The 22,870-nt window shown below is 38.7% G+C and overlaps 1 protein-coding gene across 1 annotated transcript in view; it reads left to right on the plus strand.

Annotated features, from left to right (window-relative positions):
- Nucleotides 1-346: 346 nt before the first annotated feature.
- si:dkey-247m21.3 (5-hydroxytryptamine receptor 4) overlaps nt 347-22,870 on the plus strand; it is a 40,731-nt gene continuing 18,207 nt past the window's right edge. Inside the window, exons 1-6 of the mRNA XM_046375388.1 lie at nt 347-519; nt 16,166-16,247; nt 16,431-16,604; nt 17,491-17,691; nt 18,059-18,212; nt 19,298-19,962. Of these exons, the coding sequence (XP_046231344.1) occupies nt 16,225-16,247; nt 16,431-16,604; nt 17,491-17,691; nt 18,059-18,212; nt 19,298-19,962 (1,217 nt within the window). The 5' untranslated portion in view covers nt 347-519; nt 16,166-16,224. The remainder of the gene's footprint in view (nt 520-16,165; nt 16,248-16,430; nt 16,605-17,490; nt 17,692-18,058; nt 18,213-19,297; nt 19,963-22,870) is intronic.

A 22,870-nucleotide genomic window follows, 5' to 3' on the forward strand; every position in this document is an offset into this window, starting at 1 on the left:
ACAGCTTAAATCTTAACCAGGGGTTTTAACTGTTTCATCATTCAGCATTATGACTTTTTGCACACTGGTGCCCATCTGCCTACAGCCAGTGCTCGTCTTATTTTCTTGCCCCTGGCCCCCAGATAACCTGAGTCCACCAATGGACATATCTATACGAAAATTGCCTTTAGTATATTTTGCATACTACATTAAGCAATCACTGGCAGTGAATAAATGTAAGTGTAAAATTGCATTTCCATTCTATTGCTGCAATAAAAGGCCACAGGATGGCAGCATCGATCCCTTTTCTCTCTCTCTCTCTCTCTCTCTCTCTCTCTCTCTCTCTCTCTCTCTCTCTCTCTCCTCTTCCTCCATCTCAATGGCACGAGGAAGGATTGTCATCTAGTGCCTCTCATCTGCAGCTCGTACAGCTCTGACTCTCTGGGTACGCTGCGCTGCTTTTCTTCATTTCGGCCGGAGCATGCGAGCCACTAGTAGACACTGGGGCGCGTAGGAACGTAGGCCAGGAGCCCGACACAGGTGAGCTTGTTACGTGAAATATTAAACAAGTTTAACAGACAGGAGGAAGAAAAGTAGGAAAAATGTTTGTTAATTTTGTTAAGTTGCAGATAAGATGGATAGATGATACAATTAAGTAAGTACAATTTAAAGAAATCGGATTAGACCTTTCCCTTATTGCTCCAAGAGTCAGTTCACAGTGTTTTATGGCCAGCCAGGAGTTCTGCATTTTCTTATCGTCACTGACAGAGTTATTTATTTACACTGATATGACAGCAGGTTGTTGGAGTGGAGAATTCAGTCTCCATCCTCCGCCTTGTTGAATACGCAGTCACCAAATGCAATGCCTTTCATTTTGGCTGTTTATTGTTTTGAAATTATTATTCATGTCTTCTCTCTCTGCCATAGGCCTAATTATGACCACTTGTTGTACAGTTGGAAGAGTTATCATTTATATAGACTTAAATCAACCCACTTCAACTTTTGCTGGTCATGATGGGCAGGCATGATTTTCCCTCTAAGAGGACACTTGCTGCAAATCGGTTTTGTACTAAAAGTCTGAATGTACTTCTTAAAAATAGCAGATGTGCCTGATTTCACCCCATGTAGTGCTGCTTGTGGTTTTTTTAAAATGCAAAAAACCTTATTGCACAGGTTCTGAGACTTTTATACAGAGAAATATAGTGTGCATTTATATTCAATATAAATATATATCTATAGATAGAGATGAGGTTAGGTTTTAAAAGAGAAGGTTAATTGGTGCACAGTAGCAGAAGTTAAAGAGATACAGACAGAGAACATTGCGGACAGATAGGATTTTGTTTGACAAATCATATAACTTCTAGGAAACTTCACCCCAGAATAAGTTAAGTTAAGTTAAACTTCATGTCTTATCTCTTGTTTTACGAGAGGTGTGCCCATCTGAGAGTATAGCTGGCTAAACACATAGTCGATGTGCCTAACAGATGAACAAGAGGAGGAGGAGAGTTTAGGGGCATCTGTCCTTCTGAATCTGTTGGTCCACAAAAATAGTTCGATTTTTTTTTCTCATCAACGTCACAAAAAGGAAACCTTTGCTGGCTGTCAGGACATGAAAAGGTCTGCTGTTGTTCAATTACCCTGAACACAGTGAACTGATTGCTGACATTTCAGCACAGACGTGCTGTAATTTTTCCATTCTTGGTACTTTAGTACAGTATAGTTTCTCTGTTGTTAATGTGAACCACACACACACACACACACACACACACACGCACACATACACAACCATTCAACGTGTATATTTGGCTGCTTCACAGTTGATTAAGCTGAATTGACTGTAAACATTGTAGTACTACTCTATAACAGTATCTGCCCTGATACGCTTTAGATTGTACCGTTTACATGGTGTGTGTGTCAGTGACAGAAAGTGATAAAGATAGGGATCAAACAGTGAGCAGAAGAAAGATGTAGTTTGACAGTAGTAGTAGTAGATTGAAATTCTAATTTTAAGTTCAGTTCTGTCAGCTTTGCCGAAACCCAAATACATGCACAGTTGTGAAAATTTTCTCTCAAACCGGTGTGTTAAAGCCCTGTTTAGGACTCGTTGGGCATCATCAAGAAGGCTGCAGCTTGTACCTGCTTGAGGCCTTTCAGGCCTACCAATACAACCTTCTACACATAGAAGACTGGTGCCTCCCTGCCTTATTATGCTTTGCTGCCCAGGGTTTGAGTTATCTGCTTATGGATCTTAGTGTCATGGCGTGCACTGACCATATCAGCTCTGCACTCGAGATGCTATGAGTACAGGCGTAGTCCTCCAAGATGCAAGCTCCACCAGCATTAGGTGAAGAAAATGCTGAGCTTTTGAAGCAGAACTCAAATCACTGCAGCTGTTATGTAGTGCAGGATCTTCATGACTGTGCATGAGTGCAGAGGTGAATCTGGTTGTGAAAGCTGTTAGAGGGCTATGCCTATACTCATCTGGAAGTAAAGTGTACGCCTAACATTATCCATTAGCTCAACATTTTAGCTATCGGGTTTAGGTAAATAAAACAAAGTTAGGCAAAGTCACACCCTTTCTTTTCTCCATTTTTGAAACTACTGTATTTAAAATTGCTATATAAATAAAACTCAATTTTTACTTGCTGACAAAAGTTGGAGGCAAAATAATGTTTTAGCAGAATGTTAACTGCGTATAGATAATCACTGTGTGAGATTTCATCTGGCATAAAATAGGTATTTGGCAAGTGAAACGGCACAAATGGACGGTGGATTTAGGGTCTCATCGACTGATCTCACTTGAAATATTTCCCATTTTATTTAATCAAACATAATCAAAATGACATGGCAGCTCAGGAACACCACCATCATAACCCACAACCCTCAGTCTTTGCTAAAGCATATTGTATTCCAGATAATAAAAAAGGATGACTTATATTTAGTTAGACTGGAACATCCAAGCTATCACAAGGGATGCAGTATTTTCAAACAAGGCTGATGCATTGATGTCATCCAACAGTAATTCTCTCAGCCATTGTTTAAATCCCTTCTCTGGTAATAAATCACTTTCCTTGCCTTCCCTTGACGTGGCTCTTCTTCTCAGTAAATCTTATTCAAACCAGCGTTAGCTTGCCAACTTCTTTTGGCTCATTCACATGTACAAACCATATTACAAGGAGTCCACAGTATGTAATCCTCTAAACACACAACATCGGCCGTATTCCACATGGAGATTAAGAACCAATAGATCATCGTTACTCATCTTCCATTAAGTTTTTTATTTCCAGGAATAGTCACAATTGTGTAACTTCTTCCAACATCTAGGAAGAAGATGAAATAAATAAAAGGCAATTTTATGCTGATTCTGAAGTTGGATAAAATTTAAATTAGATTTTGATCATCCTAGAAGAAAATAAACACTCATGCAGAAAATGTAAAAACCATGGGCAAGGCAGCCATACGCTCACTGATAGCCCAGGAAGCTTTCTAGGTATGAGCGTCTGTAAATGAATCAGGTAGATGAAACAAACTAGTGCTGAGAAACAATAAATGTACTCAAGTAACCTGCATGCCCCCGACAAGTGAAAGCACTACAGTGTATTAGCGACAGAAAAGGTGATTTTGGGGATTAGCACTGATTTCTGTCTCTACCATAAACAGTTAACTTCTTGTCCCTGCTATTGCCCACTGTGGTGTCCTTATTAGCCACTCCCTGCAGACATTTATGAGAGAGACGCCGCCTTCAGGATAATTTTAGGCCGTCTGTATCAACGCCAACTCATTAGTCTGATTCCCAGGGCTGGACAAGTCTTATTCATTATCGGTGTCACCTCACCCAAAGCAACATAACCATTTATACTTTTTGCCTCTCGATTATCAGTAGAAATAAGTTATCTTATCAGCAGAAGTAAATTCAATAAGGTGTTGTCAGCATTGATAAAAGCTCTCAGTATTGGTCCTTATTGTGGATACAGTTTGGAAAAACTTTTTCTTAAAAATACCCAGGTTATCTCCACATTTTTGTCAAACCATTTCAGTTTTTATAAACACAGACAACAACAATGAAGATACCATGGCTCATTTCTTTAGGAAGAAATTTGCAGCTGTTTATTTTTATCAAGTATGAGTGACTGACTCTACTTGCACCCACTGAGATACACAGAACTACACCTACACCTGAACAACGGTTCTCATCTCTACAGGTGTAGGTGTAGAGAGGAGTAATGTGGGATTGTTCTGACAATACAATAACTCTCTTGCAAACCAGAATGTTGTTTTTGACTGTCATACAACAGACACCTGCTTTTATTTCCCTTTTATAATCCAAAAAGTAATACAAGGTAGTGCTGAGAGCAGTAATTGCTTAATGGATTTGTAGATCATCAGAGAATTAACTGACAATTATTTTTAGTAATCATTTTAGTCACATATCAATGAAAAATGCCAAACATTCACTTGTTTCTGCTGCTCATTTCCAAAACATTTTATAGATTAATTGACTCATTGTCATAGATTTCTTTGTCACAGCCCCTTTCTGCATAGTACCAGCTTAGTGAACAAGGGTTTCCCATTTGACAAACAAAAAAACAATGCGCTTGTGCCGACAGGAATTGATTTGCCATTTCTGAGTGCAGCCTCAAGGTGAACAACTGTTTAATAGTGAACGAGCATCAGACATTCTGGAGAACCTGTGAAGGTTAAACTGTGTTGCATTTACTGAACCCCCACAGTCAGAAAATCTTCAAGCTACTCCCACGTGTGCTGATTTTTGGCTGTCATCCTACTGACTTCCTTGTCTATGAGCATTCAACAGTTTCAGAGTGTTGGAAATTCCTGTGTCATCGTTGGCCATCTACTTCTGTTAGAGTGAAAGATGACAGGTTTAGGATTTCTTCTTTTAAAGGATCAAGGAGGATTTTTATTTTATTTATTTATTTATTTTTATTAGTACATGACTTGAATGAGGCATTTTATTCTCTGAGATAAGAGGATGTTACCCAGGAGAGTTTGTTGCACATCCATCTCTTTCTTGGTTCTAAACAAAACTCTGAGATAAATTCAGTTAAATATTAACACATTTTTGTGGGACAAGAATGTAATGTGCGGACAGGAATTTTATTTGAATAATTGGACTTATGCGTGTTGACAGGTGGCCATGCAAAGCATCTAGTTAACCATTATGCATCTGGAAGAATTAACCAAGAGTAACTGATGGCATTTTAAACAGTATTGCTTTTGTATTTGTGATTTTTGCAAAATCTTTATAGGAAGAAGCGTTTTGTTGTTATGGTTTTTGCCTTTTACTGGCTGACATATAATTGTTTCTTTGAGCATATTTTTAGCACAGTTTCCTGACAGCAATAAAAAAAAGGCAATATTAATGTGGACAGTGGTGTGAGTATGTGAAGAGAGAGCAGAAAACTGATCAGTCCTAACTAAAGCCGTGGGGCGGTACATGAGGGGTAATGGCCCTGCATAGGGACTTTATTTCCACAGCTTGCCTGTCTTTCTTTGTGCACATGTAGGTGTGTGTGTGTGTATGTGTGAGATACACACTTTATTCTGTGGTCATTCTCCGTTTACCCCTTTAATCCTGTGAGCTGGCACCCTTATTGTGACGAGCCCAGTACGCTTAATTACCTGCTCACAACCCATTACCCTCACCCACACAGCTTCATTCTGAACACACACGCCATCCATTCAGAGTAGCATTTTGTTCATGCGTGCAGCAGACCAGTGTGTGATTTAGTGCATCCCTGTGAGTGCATGGAAAAGTCAGCGCCTCTTCACCGACAGAGAAAACTAGGAAAAAATAAAGGGTTTTTGAATATTCTGTAACAGTGGGTGACACTGTCGCTTTGAGGCTTTCAACTATGTTGGAGCAGCAGATTCAGTCTGCTGCACAGCAGGTTTACAGAGGATTTCTGGGAGTTGACTGGCTTTTTTAGAATTTTGTTTATTGTTTATTTGGATCCCCTTTAAATTGTTGCATTGACAGAAAAAGTAGATGAAATATCACTTGTGCACATAATAACCAAACTGGATAATCCATCCTGTTTGCATGTCGCCTGCGACATGGTGACAGGTGGACGCTCAAAACACAGCAAGTGGAGCGGAACTTGTGTGCATGTATTTGATCTAATCTTCTCTTTTCCCTACATTAGAACCTGATTTGAGATAATGAGTTAATGCTCAGCAGACTTTGTCCGGCAGGATCTGTCATTGCAGTGGCTATTCCAAGCTGATGGACCAGAGGGTTGTGAGTTAAGGTGTGCTACTGTCACTGCAGACACATTCTGTTGTCCTGCACCTACAGATAAATATGGTAGCTGCTTGTGAAAACATGTCTTGTTAGTTCCACACCATGAAGTACCATATAACATATTTTTCAACACTGGAACTTGTTTGATAACATGAGCAGCATTAACCATCCCAAATATACAGAAAGAAAAGATCAAAACTTTATCAACAGTTAATCCATAGGCAGAAGACTTCTGTTTTATTGACAGATGCTCTGCAGTGAGGAACACACACCGTTAACAAGCATCAAACCAGCATCAAACATGGAGACACTTAAAATTGTTTTTCCACAGGGTTTTCAGTGACTTTGAGTACACTTTAAATGCTATTTCCACCACATATTTAAGACTTTAATGTGTATTGGGTGCAGCTGAGAGTTTAATGTTGTTTCATACTCTACTAAAGAGGCCTTTGCAACCCAAACCAGAGAAAGTATGTGTGTCTGTGTTGGTGTTTGAGCTGCTGCTGGTGGTGAGGAGTTATTTCATGGTTTTGACTGGCGTCCCAAACCAATTGGTTCTTGAGCAGACTTTACATGTTTGTAATTTCTCCAGTTCCTCTGTTTCCTGCTGCTGCTTTCAGTACAGTGTGTGTGTGTGTGTGTGTGTGTGTGTGTGTGTGTGTGTGTGTGTGTGTGTGAGAGAGAGAGAGAGAGAGAGGGAAAGTGAGACCGGATGGTGTTTTTTGCTTTTGGCTGATCATTCCTGAGTTAAACTGACAGGAGTTCTGCTTTCTGTTTTGTACTCTTTAAGTTCTGGAGCTGTAAAAAACTGTGACAAAATATGTTTTGTCTTATAATATGTCATCCTTCCACGAGGTTCATGTCAATCAAGGTGAACTTGCAAGTTTATATTTGTCATTGTTTATATTTGCAATATGACTTTAATATGAATTTAGGTTGCCCATCCTTAATTCTAAAGCTGTTTTCCAAAAACAGCTGTGCACTATAGTTTTGGAGAAACATCACTCAAACAATCATGAATGGGGACTGATTTCAGTTGGCGGAGTAATACACATTTTGGTTTTTTGGCACCAGAGAATTTGGCTATGCAGGCAAGTAGGATCAGTTTTCTAATGTTTGGGATATGGAACTTATTGACAATGTAAAATCTAAAATATCATCAGACTTAATTTTATTAATTTTGAACTTTAATTCTTCCTTCTGATGTCTAAACATTGATCAATAGCTGCCACATATACTACACGCACTTTACAGCAGCTTCTGGTGAGAGCATCTGCCCCAATAGTAATTTGTTTAAGAGCCAGTCTTCCTTACTCAAACATTTAAAATTACAGGAGAGTAGTCTTCAGAGCATAATGCCTAACAGTCTCCTTGGAAACAGGACCAGGGACTCCTCCTCCACATACAAACAACTGTGCATATGACCACATAAACACACACACACACATGCACACACAAGGTTCAGCCCTCTCACAATCTGAGGTGTGAGATTATGTGAGAATTATTTACTTCCCACCTGACAAGAAAACAAGTGAGTGGAGAGTTAAAGAGCATTTAATTTGCTGCATTTGTTGTGTTAACCGTGATACATTGGGCACCGCACACTACTGCATAATGGAATTCATATGATTTACAACATTTGAACAAATTTTGATAAAAAACAGGGTAACAGAACAGGACTGAAATGGGTGAAATCACTAAAAATAAAAATATACTATATAAATGATTTAAAAAAAAGCATTATTTTAAATAGGAGCGTTCACAGGAGGAGCAAATACTCAAGGCCTGATGTAAAAATAAAATAACTTTATAGGTGAACTCAAGCAAAACTATCCATGTGGTAGCGAAGGAAGCAGTCGCTCGTCGATATAAATGCAGTTTGACATGTGTTTGGGTTACAATTTTGACAAACCTGTGGGCACTTCTTTCATATTAAACAAACTTTTGTTTTGTACACTAAAAAAAAATTGAAACATTGGCTTTATTTTGTCAACAGGTTCCACGAAAGTGGATTAGGTTAGTTCAAAACAAAAATGTTAAGGTCATCTAATGAATTTGTATTACAGCAGCACATTGACTGTGAATTGAATCAGCTAAAACAAATTACTTCTGATCAACAAGAGATACAGTATTTAACCTCACCCAACTTAAGTCAGTTGTATGGACTTAAAAAAACATATTTACAGGCAACATAATTTACATTTCTTCCTTCAAAGTACATATATGTTGAAGCAGTAAAATAATTTGTTTAAGTTAAATTAATCCCATTTATGTTTTACTAATTAGTTTGACATAATACTTTAATACTTAATAATAATTTATCAACTGGTTCCACACAATTGAATCTAATAATCCCAACAAATTTTTGATATTTCCTTTATTCACCAACAACTCAGCACTGATTCAGTATACATTTTGGTTCACTTGCTTTGAAAATAATACAGCAACATAAAGTGCCGTGAGTGCAATGCATATGATTTGAACTGCCAATGCTACTTGACTAATTGATGGGCTGATTGACAGAATATAATGAACAACTATTTCAAGTAAAAAATGCTGAAATTTTCTGGTTCCAATTTCTTAAATGTAAATACTTTCTAGTTTCTTTAGTCCTCTGTGACAGTAAAATGAATATCTTTGGGTTGTGGACTTCTGGTCAATACAAAAACAGAGTGAAAACAGCTGAGTGAAAAGATCGAACAGAGCAAACAGATCGAACAGAAAGTGTCAAGTTTTCACAATGGAGAAAACCCAAAACAAACAAAGCAAAAAAGGCAAAAACAAAGAGAAGAAAAACTTCCAGCCAACCCAGGAGTTGACATTCACCTCCAGTTCCTGGAAAAAAAGGGTTTCCATTCTCTGCTGGGAGAACAAGGCTGTTATGTCACAGGTAGGTCCTCCAAAAGAAGGTCCTCCAAAGAAGTAAGTCAAGGCTACAACAAGCAAGGAACAGACTGGGGACAAAACCCCTCTGACTAACAAGGGCCAGGCAGAGAAGGAGGACTTAAACATCAAGCAGTCTGACCCAGTCCCAAAGTATCACATCCTCCAAAGACAACCTGAGTTGTTGTTGTTGAGATGTTCCACAGAAGAGTGCTGCAGTGAAAGGTGGAGTGCTACATCTTCCGGGGCTCCAAAGCAGTCTGCTACACCTGATTTTGTACCACAGCAAGCAGGTACATTTTCAGGTACTACACAGCAGGCTTGGGAGGCCACAGAAATACCAAGGGGCCCCGTAGGGAGGAAACACCTTTGGGTATCACCCCCACCCTATTGCACTGCTCTGACTAAACATTCAGGTGAGGTGAAGGTCACTGACTTCAGAATGGACCCCATCCAACACAAAAAGCTTTGGATGGCACCACAACCCTGATCGTGCAACCACTAAACCACAGAATGCTGGAAGCATCAAGGCCTGTGAAGTGGTTGAGGCTTTCCCACAACAGGCAGTTCACATCCCTGAACCCAAGACTGTGCTGCACATATTAAATATTACATACTCAAGTTACGTTAACTCAGCACCATTTATTTACATCCAATATACTAAATTCTAATTTGTTAAAATAAAATGTTTTTTTATGCTAATTTAAAGCATTTTTTAAATATTAAATATATTCAATTATGCTATCTTAAACCAACACGAGTTTTTATGTTTATATGTTAATTTTAAGCTTTTTATATGTTCAGTATATTCAGTTAGCATTTGTTTAAGCACTGAAGTTTTTTTATGTAGAGTACACACTGTACTGGTCTGTTTAATTGACCTAACCTGCTCAAGTCCCGCACTATTAAATTATAAAACTTCTACATATTTTGTATATGATAAAATTATTTCTGCATGTATTGCTGTATCATTTAACTACAACATTTGCTACTGTAATATTTTCCTTCCTAAGGACAACACTTGTTAACCATGTTAGCAAGAGAGTGTATAGTAAACATAAATAACAGCAACAATGTAAGATAACACTGTCAGTCCCCGAAACAGCTTCCTTATGCCGACAAACCAACAGCAGCAGTGAACGTTCCACAATAGTTATATGTCAGACTAACACAAATAGTTCTCACTTGCAATCTGTAGGCATTTTCTGAAAACAACACAGTACACATCCCATAGATAAGCATTGCAAAAAGCACACATGCAAGCAGTTCAAATTAGCTGCACAAGTGCTTGTCCAAAGTCCAAGTCCAGTGTCGTTATTGCAAGAGCAAAAACTGTCCATATTCCACTAGACAAATGTGGCAATCTGCTTTGTGTCTGCATTCCCATGACATGGTAACAACTAACTCATACTATCTGTTTTTGAGAACTTGAGCTTTTTTAGACATTGTGTTTTTTATGTGGCCCATAACATGGCTGCAGCTAATGCAACTGTATCAAAGGCTTGGACATTTATGAGTGTTTAGCTCTTTACTAGTTATACACCATCCTGTTGGAGGTGAAACCCTAAACAAGCTACCTAATAAGCTATCAGCGCACTAATAGTAATGTTGTCTAGATCATGCAGTATCATCTGGCCTTCCAGGACAATCCCAGTGTCCTCTGCGTTATCGGTGGCAACAAAATGTTTAGTTTTCTATCACATATGACAAGGGAAACCATTTTTTTTTTTTTTTTTTTTTTTTTTTGAGAAACTGGAACCAGAAAATGTCGGACGTTTTTTGTTTGAAAACTGACTAAAATGTTAATTAAAGCAGTGGCAGTTTGTTAATTGATTCAGCACTACCACAGTGTATATCTAAATCAAAATGAACTTTTCAAAAGAAAGTACACTTTAAAGCATATCACCCCTGATGTCTCATATTAAAAGAAATTCTAACCTACTGGTCTTGTAAACCTAAAATTGATTATTAACATCAAAATCTGGAACATGAGAGACTTTCAAATTATAATCCTTTTTCCACATACTTTAAAGCTTTTGCCGATTTTAAGATCACTTTTTTATTTTTAAATTCAGGATCACTACCATATTATTTGACCAAATGTCTGGCTGTTCTATGCCATCAATAACTATTTGCTCTAGAGCTCGACAAAATATTAAAGATAATATCTTGAAAGTACTGGACCCTAATAATTATACTCACCACATACTCCCTCACTAAATTTGTCGGGTCTTCACAGAGCCACACACATCCCCTTGATAATGCATTCCTACCTTAAATCAACATCATAATCCAAAGTCAGAGAAAATTATTTGGTTAGTTTCCTCATTCAAATGTGTACTGTGAAATCATCAACATCTAAAATTATATTTGCATGCATTAGCATAGCTAACACTATGCTAACTTGTTCACGGCAGATAAACGCTCTGTTCAGTGAAAGTGACGTCTTCTGTGACTGATAATTGATAAGACTGAATTATATTTACCTTGTAAATTCTTGCAGCAGAAGTGTGGACATGATTTAATTATTATTTTGCATCCTTGCCTAAACCTGAACATTCCCAATATTTTGGTAAATTAAGGCCTTTTGATCAACCACCATATCCTGTCAGTCTTCCACTGTACAATGGGTCAGTGACACAACACATTGCTCATCCAGACATCTATACATATTTGATCAAATCTGAAGGTGCTATACTGGTGCTGCTGTACTGCATGCTGTAGTTACCGTCACCAGCATCACTTAGCTATTTACTTCACTGACTTTGAATATTCTTCTATCTTTTGTGTCTCACATCTCAGTGTGAAAGCTTTGGTTCTTTACAGTTGTTTCTAGTTTCACAGTACGTTTCACATTATGTAAAAATACCATTCTTCCCCCCCAAATGAGGATAAGGCCTTGACGCTTGTTGGAAAAAATGCCAGTCTGGTCCACGTGCTTTCATACTTTAAGGATTTTCTATCATGTTATTGTCTTCTCACTGACCCCATGCCACACTTTGCAGCATTTGAGGCTGATATAACACACATAAATTAGTCCTTTGACAGACTTACTTCAGAAGATAAAATAAATGACATCTGTCCTCCTCCTCTTCATGGTTTTCACTTTCTTTCTCGAATGTCCTTCTTTGAATCATCATGAAGCGTCCTTTTTAAATCACACTCTCTAATGCCTTTTAACATCACCTGTTGTCACCAATGGTCAGAACAGAAACAATTGTTGTATAGTGTTGGAGTGATAGCATTAAGAGAAAACTGCATCTTTCCAGGGATGTTTTTGACAGGAACATAAACATTGTCCTGATAAGAAGAGTTAGGTTTTCAGGTATGCAATTTGTGCAGCCCTGTCAATCAGGAAGTTAACCATATGGTGAGCGAGCATCTTCTAATTACAGCTGATGAGTCAGTCAGTCCTTCTACATCGTCTGTCTGCTTGTTTGTTTTTGTTTATCAGTCAGTCACACTTCACATCTATATATCTTATTATTGCTTTTTAACAGTATGATAAACATATGATAAACATATACATAGAGTCTACTGTAGACATGTGAACATGTATAGTTGTTAATATCTGGACTTGGACTTGAACTGATCTCCTTTATTAATGAGCCTTGTTATTCCTGACTTGGTATTGCTGGTTTGTTGCCTGTTGAATTTCACAGGCAGTTGTGAAAATGTGGAATATAATGATAATGTCTACAGTGATGATGAAAATCTGCTCACACTACAAAGCCATGCCACTGGAATTTTCAGCCAGTGATTTATTCTTTCAGAGCAATGGTGGACTAAGTGATGTTCACTGAAAAAAAACAAACATATTTAGAAAAATGTCTGAACATTTGTCCAATACTTTATGACATTCCCACCAACATCATCTGTGCTTTGTATATAGTGCACTATAACTTTGATCTTAGTCAGTAATTGCAGTAAGGATGATGATAAAAAAAAATCTTAAGAAATTTTTTGAGGAGTAATGATGACAATATTAACAACTGACATAAGAAATAGACGAAAACTTCCCTTCCTGCTCACTGCTCTCCACAGTTTGTTCTGTTCACTTCAGCCCTGTGTCAGTCAGATGTGAAATAGACACGGTGAGCTGTGAAAACACGCCTCCCTGGACTCACATCACACAGAAGAACCACAGGAACCTGTCAGAAACACGGCTCCTCTCCCTCCTCGCTCTATTTATTTTCTTTCTCTCTTTTTTTTCCTATTGCTGAAATTCACATTGAACAAATATTTTTTCATTCCTTAGATTCTGATGCGCGTGTGAGTGTGTGTGAGCGAGCAACAAGTACGATAGTGGGTAGTGTTAGTTTTGTTCGTCGGGGATGATTTCTGTATGAGAGAGAGAGAGAGGATAATGATTATTTCCTTGTGTTTCCTGCATGGACCATTTTAGTTGCAAACAGTAATCAGTCATTTTTCAGTGCGCTATTGAAAACTGGGTGTTGTAATGAGAATGCAGAGCTGAACACCATTCAATCTGTGTACCATTGTTGAGCTGAATTATCCTTTCAGCAACTTGACATTTAATTATATTTAGTGTGTGTAGAATCAGTGTTATTGTGTCCTAATCATGGACAGGCTGAGTTGCTCAAGGGGTGAAGGCCTTGCTGTGCTTTAAATTAGGTGCTCGTCAGGATATTGCATTATTATTAGATAAGTGTGTGGAGGTGTGAATTTTATTCATCATTCACAAAAACTACCTCAGTCACTTTTTGCATATATCACAGAGTGCAACACCATGAATGCCTTCAAGCAAAGACTTATGGCTTTTAAAGTGGATGTTAGCCCCATTAAAGCAATAAAACTGCACGTTGTTGCAGATGTTCCCATAACAAGGCAAAGCTATCCCAGAAGTGATTTTTTGTAATACTACCGTCTGGAGTGATGTAAATTTTATTCATGTCCTGTCCTGGCATTTACTGGTTAGTATGACAATCAATATACTAAATGACCAGCTTCACAGCATTTCCTGATTCTGGGTATTTATTTTTTGTGGATATGTGTTTCTTTTTTTTTTGTTTTTTACAACAGCACAATCATAAAACATATGTGTGAGTACTTAACCACCAAAGATGATGGTGGTAGCATTTTCTAAACCTCCCAAGGTCCTCGTGTGTTCAGTTAAAGAACACAGTGACATAACGACCCTTGTAAGTAAAGATAATGTGTAATCTATCGGAGTTGCGTTATCTCTATGCTCCCTATAAGTTGAAAATTCTACGGCAACATTCAGTCAAGTCAGTGGTGAATTCTTCATCAAATAAAATTAAACTTGCACTGAAGTCTTAGAGCTAACACTGCACCAAAACTAGGTCAGAGAATTGAGAATTACTGGCCTACAGATGTGACAAACTGTAAATTGGTGATCTGCCTGCAGGAAGTACATGTTGTTGACGAGATTGCCTGCTGTCAGAGTGCGTCAAGTGATGATATTGACCCTTGACTGCAATAATACTAGACAGCCGTCATAAAAAGACAGAGAGGCAACAGATGTTGTAATAGGTGCTTAAAGCTGATAAGGGATCTACAGCTGTATGGCTGAAAGGCTCTCTGCCGTACTTCAGGAACAGATACTTAGTGTGAAATGGCTCTAGCCATGTTCAGCCTTTTTTGTCATTTCCTGCTACAGTGGTAAATTTTGATGTAATCTTCTCATTATTGTACATGCAGAGACAAACAATATGTACTTCTGTGCAATAAATGTATGTATATATTTTATGATAAATCTATTTCAAGCCATGCTAGCAGCAGGGATGTCTTTATTGGTTTCTATCTCTTTCCCTATTCTCCTTGTTTTCTTCCCCGACTTCTTTTTCTTTTGCTGCATAGAGTTTCCAAAGATACTCCAGTTGTTATACCATTACCTGGGGATGGTCTACTGGGAAAAAAAAAAAGAAAAAAAAAAAAAAAGAAAGAAATCCTGTTCCTGTTTTGGTTTTTGCTATGGCACATGTGCTCTTTTGTGCCATAAATCAAGCCTCATTTCTATGGGAAGTATGATCATGAATAGCTTATAGGGAACTAATATAAATGTGGATGGTGTCATTTTTCTATTTATCTATTACGCAGTGCAGTCAATATTTACTTGATAATGATACATTTATGCACCACCTTAAATTGTGTTCTCATACTAATAAAATAATAATTTTAAAAAATCTACCTAGACACACAATGGAAGATTAAATATTGATAACTTGTTGTTGAAAAAATAAAGATTTTTTTTATATTAGGGGTTTTCCTCTTCATATCCGCATGTTCAGAACAGCATCTGCTACTAGATTAACAGCTATGTGCTGTAGGATACCAAAATTGGAGTGTCAGCTTATTTTTGAGGGCCATATACTCATCTAAATGAGAGGTTATTGATTTGACAGGAAAAAAGACTAAGTGAAATGGACCAGGTGGACAGTATGGGTCATTGCGGATCTAGTAGACAGTAACCTAGACTTAATGCTTTAACCTCAGTTGTCGTCTGGTCACCTCAGGCTGTTGCTGATAAAATCAATATATTTATTTTGGGTTTTTTTTAAAACCTTATTTACCAAGTTAAATAAGGACTGCAAAGTCAAACAGACTGTCCTTCAGGGAGAACCAGGATCTGCTGAATATTTACCTGCCACACAGGTGCTGTGTAGGAGCTGATACCTGACCTTTGACCTCCCTTGATGGGGGAATCAGAAAGGAGAATTTTCCTTGTGGTACACAAAGCATGATGATTTTTGCGTTACACAGATAAACTAACATGCTGATGGAATCTGGCAGGCACAGCTGTTGCCTGTGGCATCCTGGTTGTCTTATAAATATCACACATTTTCAAGCTGTGATCCACTTACTTATTTAAGGTGCAAATACAACATTTTTGGTCCCACAAAATGGATAAACATCAAGAAATCCAGCCCGTTTGTACATGCAGCCTAGATACTATTTTCGGAAGAATGCAGACTTATTGCAAGAGCCAGCAGAATTACACAATTACAATGTGTGTGTTTGTGTGATTGTGTCTGTGTGTGCGTGTGTGTGTGTGGACAGGGCCAGAGCATGGGGTGATGAGGACTATCCTCTGCTGACTTCAATGCAGATGACCAGTGATGGCCACAGCATCACCTCGACAGTAAGTCACTAATTCAAACTTAGAATTTTATAGCGAGTCATGTTTCAGTCTAATTGCTACAAATTTCAACAAGGTGTGGTTTTCTGATGAAGTTGTGAAGTTTGAAGTTTGATATCTTGATCTGCCGCTTGTCTCCTCTCTATTTATCTCACAAGTTGTGGGGGGTGTTTGTGTTTTTTGCAGTTTGCTGGATGACATAATAAACACAGGACAGCAACAACAGGAACCACAGCAGCAGGAATTCCTAAGCTCCCTGGAGACAATCATTCTCACCATCTTTCTCTCCGTCATTATCATCATGACAGTGTTTGGAAACCTGCTGGTCATGGTGGCACTCTGCAAGGACAGACATCTGCGGTGAGCCCGTTGTCTTGTTTGATACTTGAAGCAGTAACAGTGGGTCAGACTGCATTTAAAGTCCCAGTGCAATGAGAAGGGCCTATCTGCAGCCAGTGGAATCGCTCGAAACCCACTCAGCCTCAGCATCCCCCTTGTAACATGAACAAAGAGCAAGGGCGACTCCATGGTCACTGTTACTGAATATCTCATACAAAATTGAAGTCTTTATATCTCCTTCTGAAGTAAGAAATTGATGTAAAAAGTTTTGGTATATGTTGCAAAATTGGTGACATTAAAGTCAAATGTCACAAAGAGATAGAGCCAGGGCATTTGTTTCCTTGAAAACACACACGAGGCATTCTGGGAAACAGTGTTAAAAAAGTCCAGATGCAACAGTAACAAGGTTAGCATTGTCATAAAGCTGTCATAATGCTGCATGTGTGTAGCACTTGTAAATCAGGTCGGTCATGATATTGAGTTTCAGTTTGTTGTTTTTCCACATTTAAATGAAAGCTGTTTTTGTCTGTTTTTGAGAAAGCAGTACAAGCCCTTCAAATGTCAAAGCATTCACATTAAGGACAGCCTGTCCCAACATACCCTCTCTGACTAGACAGGTAACAGATATTCAGTAACCTGTGACACCTCGTCACTTCCGTAAGATTTAAGTCAGGCTATTTAGTACTTCTCATTTACGCATTTGGAAAAAAATCCTACAAACAAGACACATACCACTCGCTTTATAGTTGTGTAAAGTCACTGTCAGCAGATTGTGCAGCAAATCTTTAAAGGTTAGATGGACACTTATTGTAGTCATGTGAGACATGATGGTACAGGAAATTAAAAGGTACACCATGAACTATACTTTGACTTTTGTGCTTAATTTAGTCTTGTTGTCTCCTCTTAGAAAGAAGAAGACTAACTACTTCATTGTGTCACTGGCCTTTGCTGACTTGCTGGTTGCGGTGGTGGTGATGCCTTTTGCTGCTATCGAGCTGACCACCGGCCAGTGGCGGTACGGAGAGATCTTCTGCCTGATCCGAACGTCTCTGGATGTCCAGCTGACTACAGCATCTATCCTGCACCTTTGTTGCATTGCACTGGACAGGTCTGTACATCACAAAGAAAACTGATAGGTGGGCTTGAAGCTCAAACAGGTTTTGACAAATTATATGGCTTATTATACTCTGACAAACTAGAACTACTGTAATTTAATGCACAAATCCAAGAAAGTGCAAATGAACATATACATATAATATAGAAGGGTAATACATTTAAATTTGGTTGGGAACACTTATTTGGGTGACTCACCCATACAAATTCTCTGCATAACATCATCATCTGATACAATTTAAAGGCTCAGTTTGTAAGATTATGAATGATCCCTTGAGCATTAAAATGCTCATAAAGTTTGACTTTGCCATAGACCATAGTATACAATATTTGGGAGTATTCCTGTGTGTGTATTTTTCCAGGTATTACGCTATCTGCTGCCAGCCACTGGTCTACAGACATAAGATGACCCCTGTCAGAGTGGCGGTGATGCTCAGTGGCTGCTGGCTCATCCCCACATTCATCTCCTTCCTACCCATCATGCAAAGCTGGAACGCCATCGGCATTGAGGACATTGTGAGTCCTCGCTAGCTAAGAACAGAAATCAAGGAGGGGGTGAAAGGTGACACAGTAATGAGCTCAAAAACAACTGCTGATTGCATTAGTATTATTAAAAGGTGTACTACAGTGCTGCATCAACCACACAGAAGAGTTCATACACCTCCCTCAAATGCCTAAAGAGAGAGATGTTCTTTCTGTGAGGGCAGATGCCACATAAACCTTTCCAACATAATATTCTTTCTTTCTAATAATGCTTCCAATCCCTTGAACAATGACAAGGTAATGCAGTGATCACAAAACAATTCCAGTCCCCGTGGAGGCTCTCTTGCTGCGAGCAAAGACAGCACTTCAGCAAGCATTTTCTGCTGGTTTGAATATGTTTTGGCGTGAGGTTATTTCAGAACTGTCTTGAAATGAGCTGCAGGACTCCCAGAGGCAGACGGGGATAGATGAATTGATTCAGCCAGAGTTAATGAAATGCACTCTCTTTTCTCTGTCTTTCGGCCAGACAGCATCAAAACAACAATCTTCTGTTTTTAAAAGCTCGCTTGATGTCCTGAAGTATGTATTGGTGACAAAATTGTATAGAAGTTATTCACATTTAGGTTTGGTTTTAGTTTTTTTTTCTTATACTTGGTGAGTATATGTTGATCCCTGGTCACTCAGCTGTCTCTGAAAAATACTTCTGTTTTGTCCCAGAAAGTTTTAGGTTTGCACTATTTTCCCAAAAGAAAGAATGAGGCTCTATACTCCACTGCAGCGTGGCAATAGTGAAACTGAGTCTCTGTTCAAGTACACAAGGGGAGGAGATAACATTCACTCTTCTCCAGCAGGTTCCCTTTGCTACCAGGTTTTAAGCTAAGCTAGGCTAAATTCCTCCTGGCTCCAGCTCTTCACAGAACTCATAGACATGACTCTGACTTTTCTGGGCCAGAAAATGTATTTTTTAAGTGTTAAAAAATTTGTTCTCTTAACTTTTTAGTGACTCATAATTATGAAATTCAGTTGCTTATAAAGTTGCATAATGTATTTTTGTAACTGTTGCTGTTGGTCACCAATGTAGGTCAACTGAAGTCATCTTTGTCTCCTCTCCTTTCCAGATTGAGGAGAGGCGAGCCTTGGCAGGAGGCGCCAATGACACCAGCTGTGTGTTTCTGGTCAACCGGCCGTATGCCCTGATCTGTTCTACGGTAGCCTTCTATGTCCCATTAGCCCTCATGGTCCTGGCCTACCAGCGTATCTATGTCACTGCTATGACCCACGTGCGGCAGATTGAGACATTGCAGCGGGCCGGCTCCGCTCCCGTCACCGGGACAACTCCGATGATCACCGTGAGGTCATCCACTTCCTCGGATCCATTGGAACACTACCGCCTCAGGACAACCACAGGCTTCTCTTCCTCAGAACAGGCTCCTGTAGCAAACAGCCGCATGCGCGTTGAGACTAAGGCGGCAAAGACCCTGGCAGTTATAATGGGTTGTTTCTGCCTATGTTGGGCACCATTCTTCATCACCAATGTGGTGGACCCATTCATCCATTATTCAGTGCCCTGGCAGCTGTGGACAGCCTGGCTGTGGCTGGGGTACATTAACTCAGGGTTGAACCCCTTCCTTTACGCCTTTCTGAACCGGGCATTTCGGAGGGCATTTCTGGTAATTCTATGCTGTGGGGATGAGCGATACGCACGGCAGGGTAGTTACTCCTACGGACATACCCACAGAGTGTGCTCGGCTGCGTCGGTCAACGGGACATCTATGGCACTGAGGTAAAAACACATTAAAGACTGCATTTGTATGAGTTTCTGTGAATATTTGCTCAGAGTTTTACTCAGGATAATCATAATGTGTGCTAACAAAAACCTGTTAAAGATTTCTGATGGGTTTTGCAAATCAATCCTTTTTTAACTTTAGAAAATTTGCACGGTTGACTAGTAGAAAAGTGTTGTATTACATCCCATCTACAAAATATTATTTATTACCATCATCAGCAGTTGCATCACCTGTCTGTTTCCATGCCAAATGCATGATATTTGTGCTAGATTGACGAATGCCCAAACCTTAATTCTGTTTTGAAAGACAGTAAATATATCGGTCTGGGTCTGTTTGTGATTGTGTGAGAGAGAGAGGGAGAGAAAGAGAGAGCTTGTTTTTTGTCCTTCTTAAGTCATTAAAGAAGAAATCAAGGCCACAGGCAGGAAATCAGGTTCATTTGTCTCTTGTTGCAAAGAGAGGCAGGTGTATTTGTACTTGTATTTGTATGACTTACAATTCACTGAGAATCAGTGAATTGAGAAGAGGACGGTGGATCTGACTCTCATTTGTTCCTTTGTCTATTTGACACAACAAATCAGACAGCAACGATATTTGAGGGGTTTTTTTTCACAGCAGTTTCAGAATTTATATCAGTCAGTCCAAACAGCTGCAGCATTGAACCTTTGCTCTGTTGAACCGGGGAAGCCTTATGCCTTACATAATAAGGACATTGCCAATAAACATAAGTACAAGTTGACATACTGTGTAAATTAGTAACTGGCTGCATAAATTAGGTTAGATAATACTACTGCCTTAAGACTTCCAGTAATAAAGTAGTAATAAAAAATTACTTTAGTTTCAGTCCTACTGTATTGCACATCCTGTACAGTAATTCAAAGACTGAAGGCACATAAACACCAGCAGCAAGAGAATATATCATGATTCAACCATCATCTTATTTAAGTCATTATTTTCCATTTCAGCCATGTTATACCCGAATGTGTAGATAATAGAAGTGAACATCCTGTGTCTAGAAATAATGTTCATGGTCAAAGCATCTGTGGTGTTCCACAGAGCTATCATGCTTATCAGTAAAATATCAGCTAATCTGCACTTTAAAGACTAAATTCAGGTTTCAGCACAGAGTGCAGCCACAACTGCAGTAGTTTTTTCAGTACATAGATGGACATGGTTTTCAACTTCCTCTAACTTAAAAGCATGAGTAGTGAAGTGGGACAGCTGGGGAGGTGGATATAGAAGTAAGCCAACATTGACATATAGCATATAGGAATGGAAAACCGGCAACAGAATTGAGACTGCGTTTCTACCAACTGGTTGACAAACTAACAACAATTCAACAATTCAAAGCATTTCAACCAAAAATATATTGGTTTGGAACTCAAAAAATTGGTTCTCAGTCGGAATAAATTGAAAAAACAGATTTTTTTGTGACCTGAAGTGTGAAATTGATCATCAGTGGACTGGATATACTCTGCAGGTTGGAAAGAGAAGATGAAGAAGACAACAGTGAAGATGTTGAGTAAATTAAAGGGTGCGCAGTTGTCTGCTAATGAAACTCAATGCTTGGTCTCAGTTATCTGGAAAGGCTAGAAAGCAGTACAAGAAAGATCATCCTCAGCTATCCCAAGCATTGGCAAAGGCTGGGTTTTACTCAAACACCAGAACAAATAACAACCAAACAAATAATAAACAAAAAAGTAAAAAAAAAAGAAAAAGAAAGAAAAAAAAGATTACTGAGACTGCAAAAAGAGTTGTCAAAAAAGTGGAGCTAGAGCTAGGTAGGGTAATATTTTACCACGACATGATCTCCTCGATGGCATGATGGGTCTGAGACCAGCAAACCAGATGACTGGGGACCTGAATTCAGCGTGCTGAATCTCCGTCCACGTCGGAGTTTGATGACGGTAGGTTGACATGAATTACGTTTTCATTTCAAAATAAATAAATAAATAAATAATAATAAGTAATTATTTATATAATAATATAAATAATAAATAAATAAATCCATAAGCCTTTATAGTGTTGCTTTGTTACATTTCCATGATCTAAAATTAAACAAATACCTTAAAATATTTGTCCTGTCTCCTAAATACTTCAAAATTTATTTTTGGAAACTGTGAGTTATAATCATGCCTCGTAACTTCACCGGCACCTTGAAGCATGCCCAAGGTGTGTGCATTGTAAGCTGCGATGTGTAAATAGCCTCCACATTTTATGATTTAATATTGCTTTTGGAATTATCCAATGTCAGTGGAGACACCTCCACTGAAATGGCTTCTGATACTGAGGCCTCCACCAGTAGGCCTGGTGCCAGAGCTGCTTCTGTGAGGGGAGAAATCCCTGAGGAACAGGAGCAGACAAGGACCAGGAGAAGTAATTGGTTTTGCCCAGAACCACCTTCTGTTTTTCCAGGGTCACTTTACAACTATATGATATACCTGACTACCTGATTCATTATATTGCACCTCGTATGTGGACATTGACATATAATTATTTTTGAGTTGATTAATGAAGGTTTTCTTGTTGACCATTGCTGTTTTTTTTACACAGGTAAAAGACATCAGAAAGTCCTTTGACAAGAGCAGCAGACACAAAACCTCATCAGCAGTCTGTCACGTCTCTTCTGGACCTGGTTGAGAGGATGGTTGCTGCTATAGAGGGAGCCAGCAATTCAAATCAGAATCACTAATTACTTTTATTTGCTTGTCTGACTTTTGGAGTCTGTTTCTTTTTAGTCAAGTTTGCTATGTTGACGTTTCTTTGTTTACGTTTTGTATTTGTACGTACTTAACAAGTACTTGCTTTTCAATGACTCATGTTAAGATACAGTGTTAAACTATATTCTTGGGCATAAGCATTTGTACAGGCTGTTTGTATTTTTCGTTTATTGCATGTAAAAAT

This window comes from Scatophagus argus, chromosome 20, assembly GCF_020382885.2.
Source record: "Scatophagus argus isolate fScaArg1 chromosome 20, fScaArg1.pri, whole genome shotgun sequence".
Taxonomy (NCBI): Eukaryota; Metazoa; Chordata; class Actinopteri; family Scatophagidae; genus Scatophagus; species Scatophagus argus.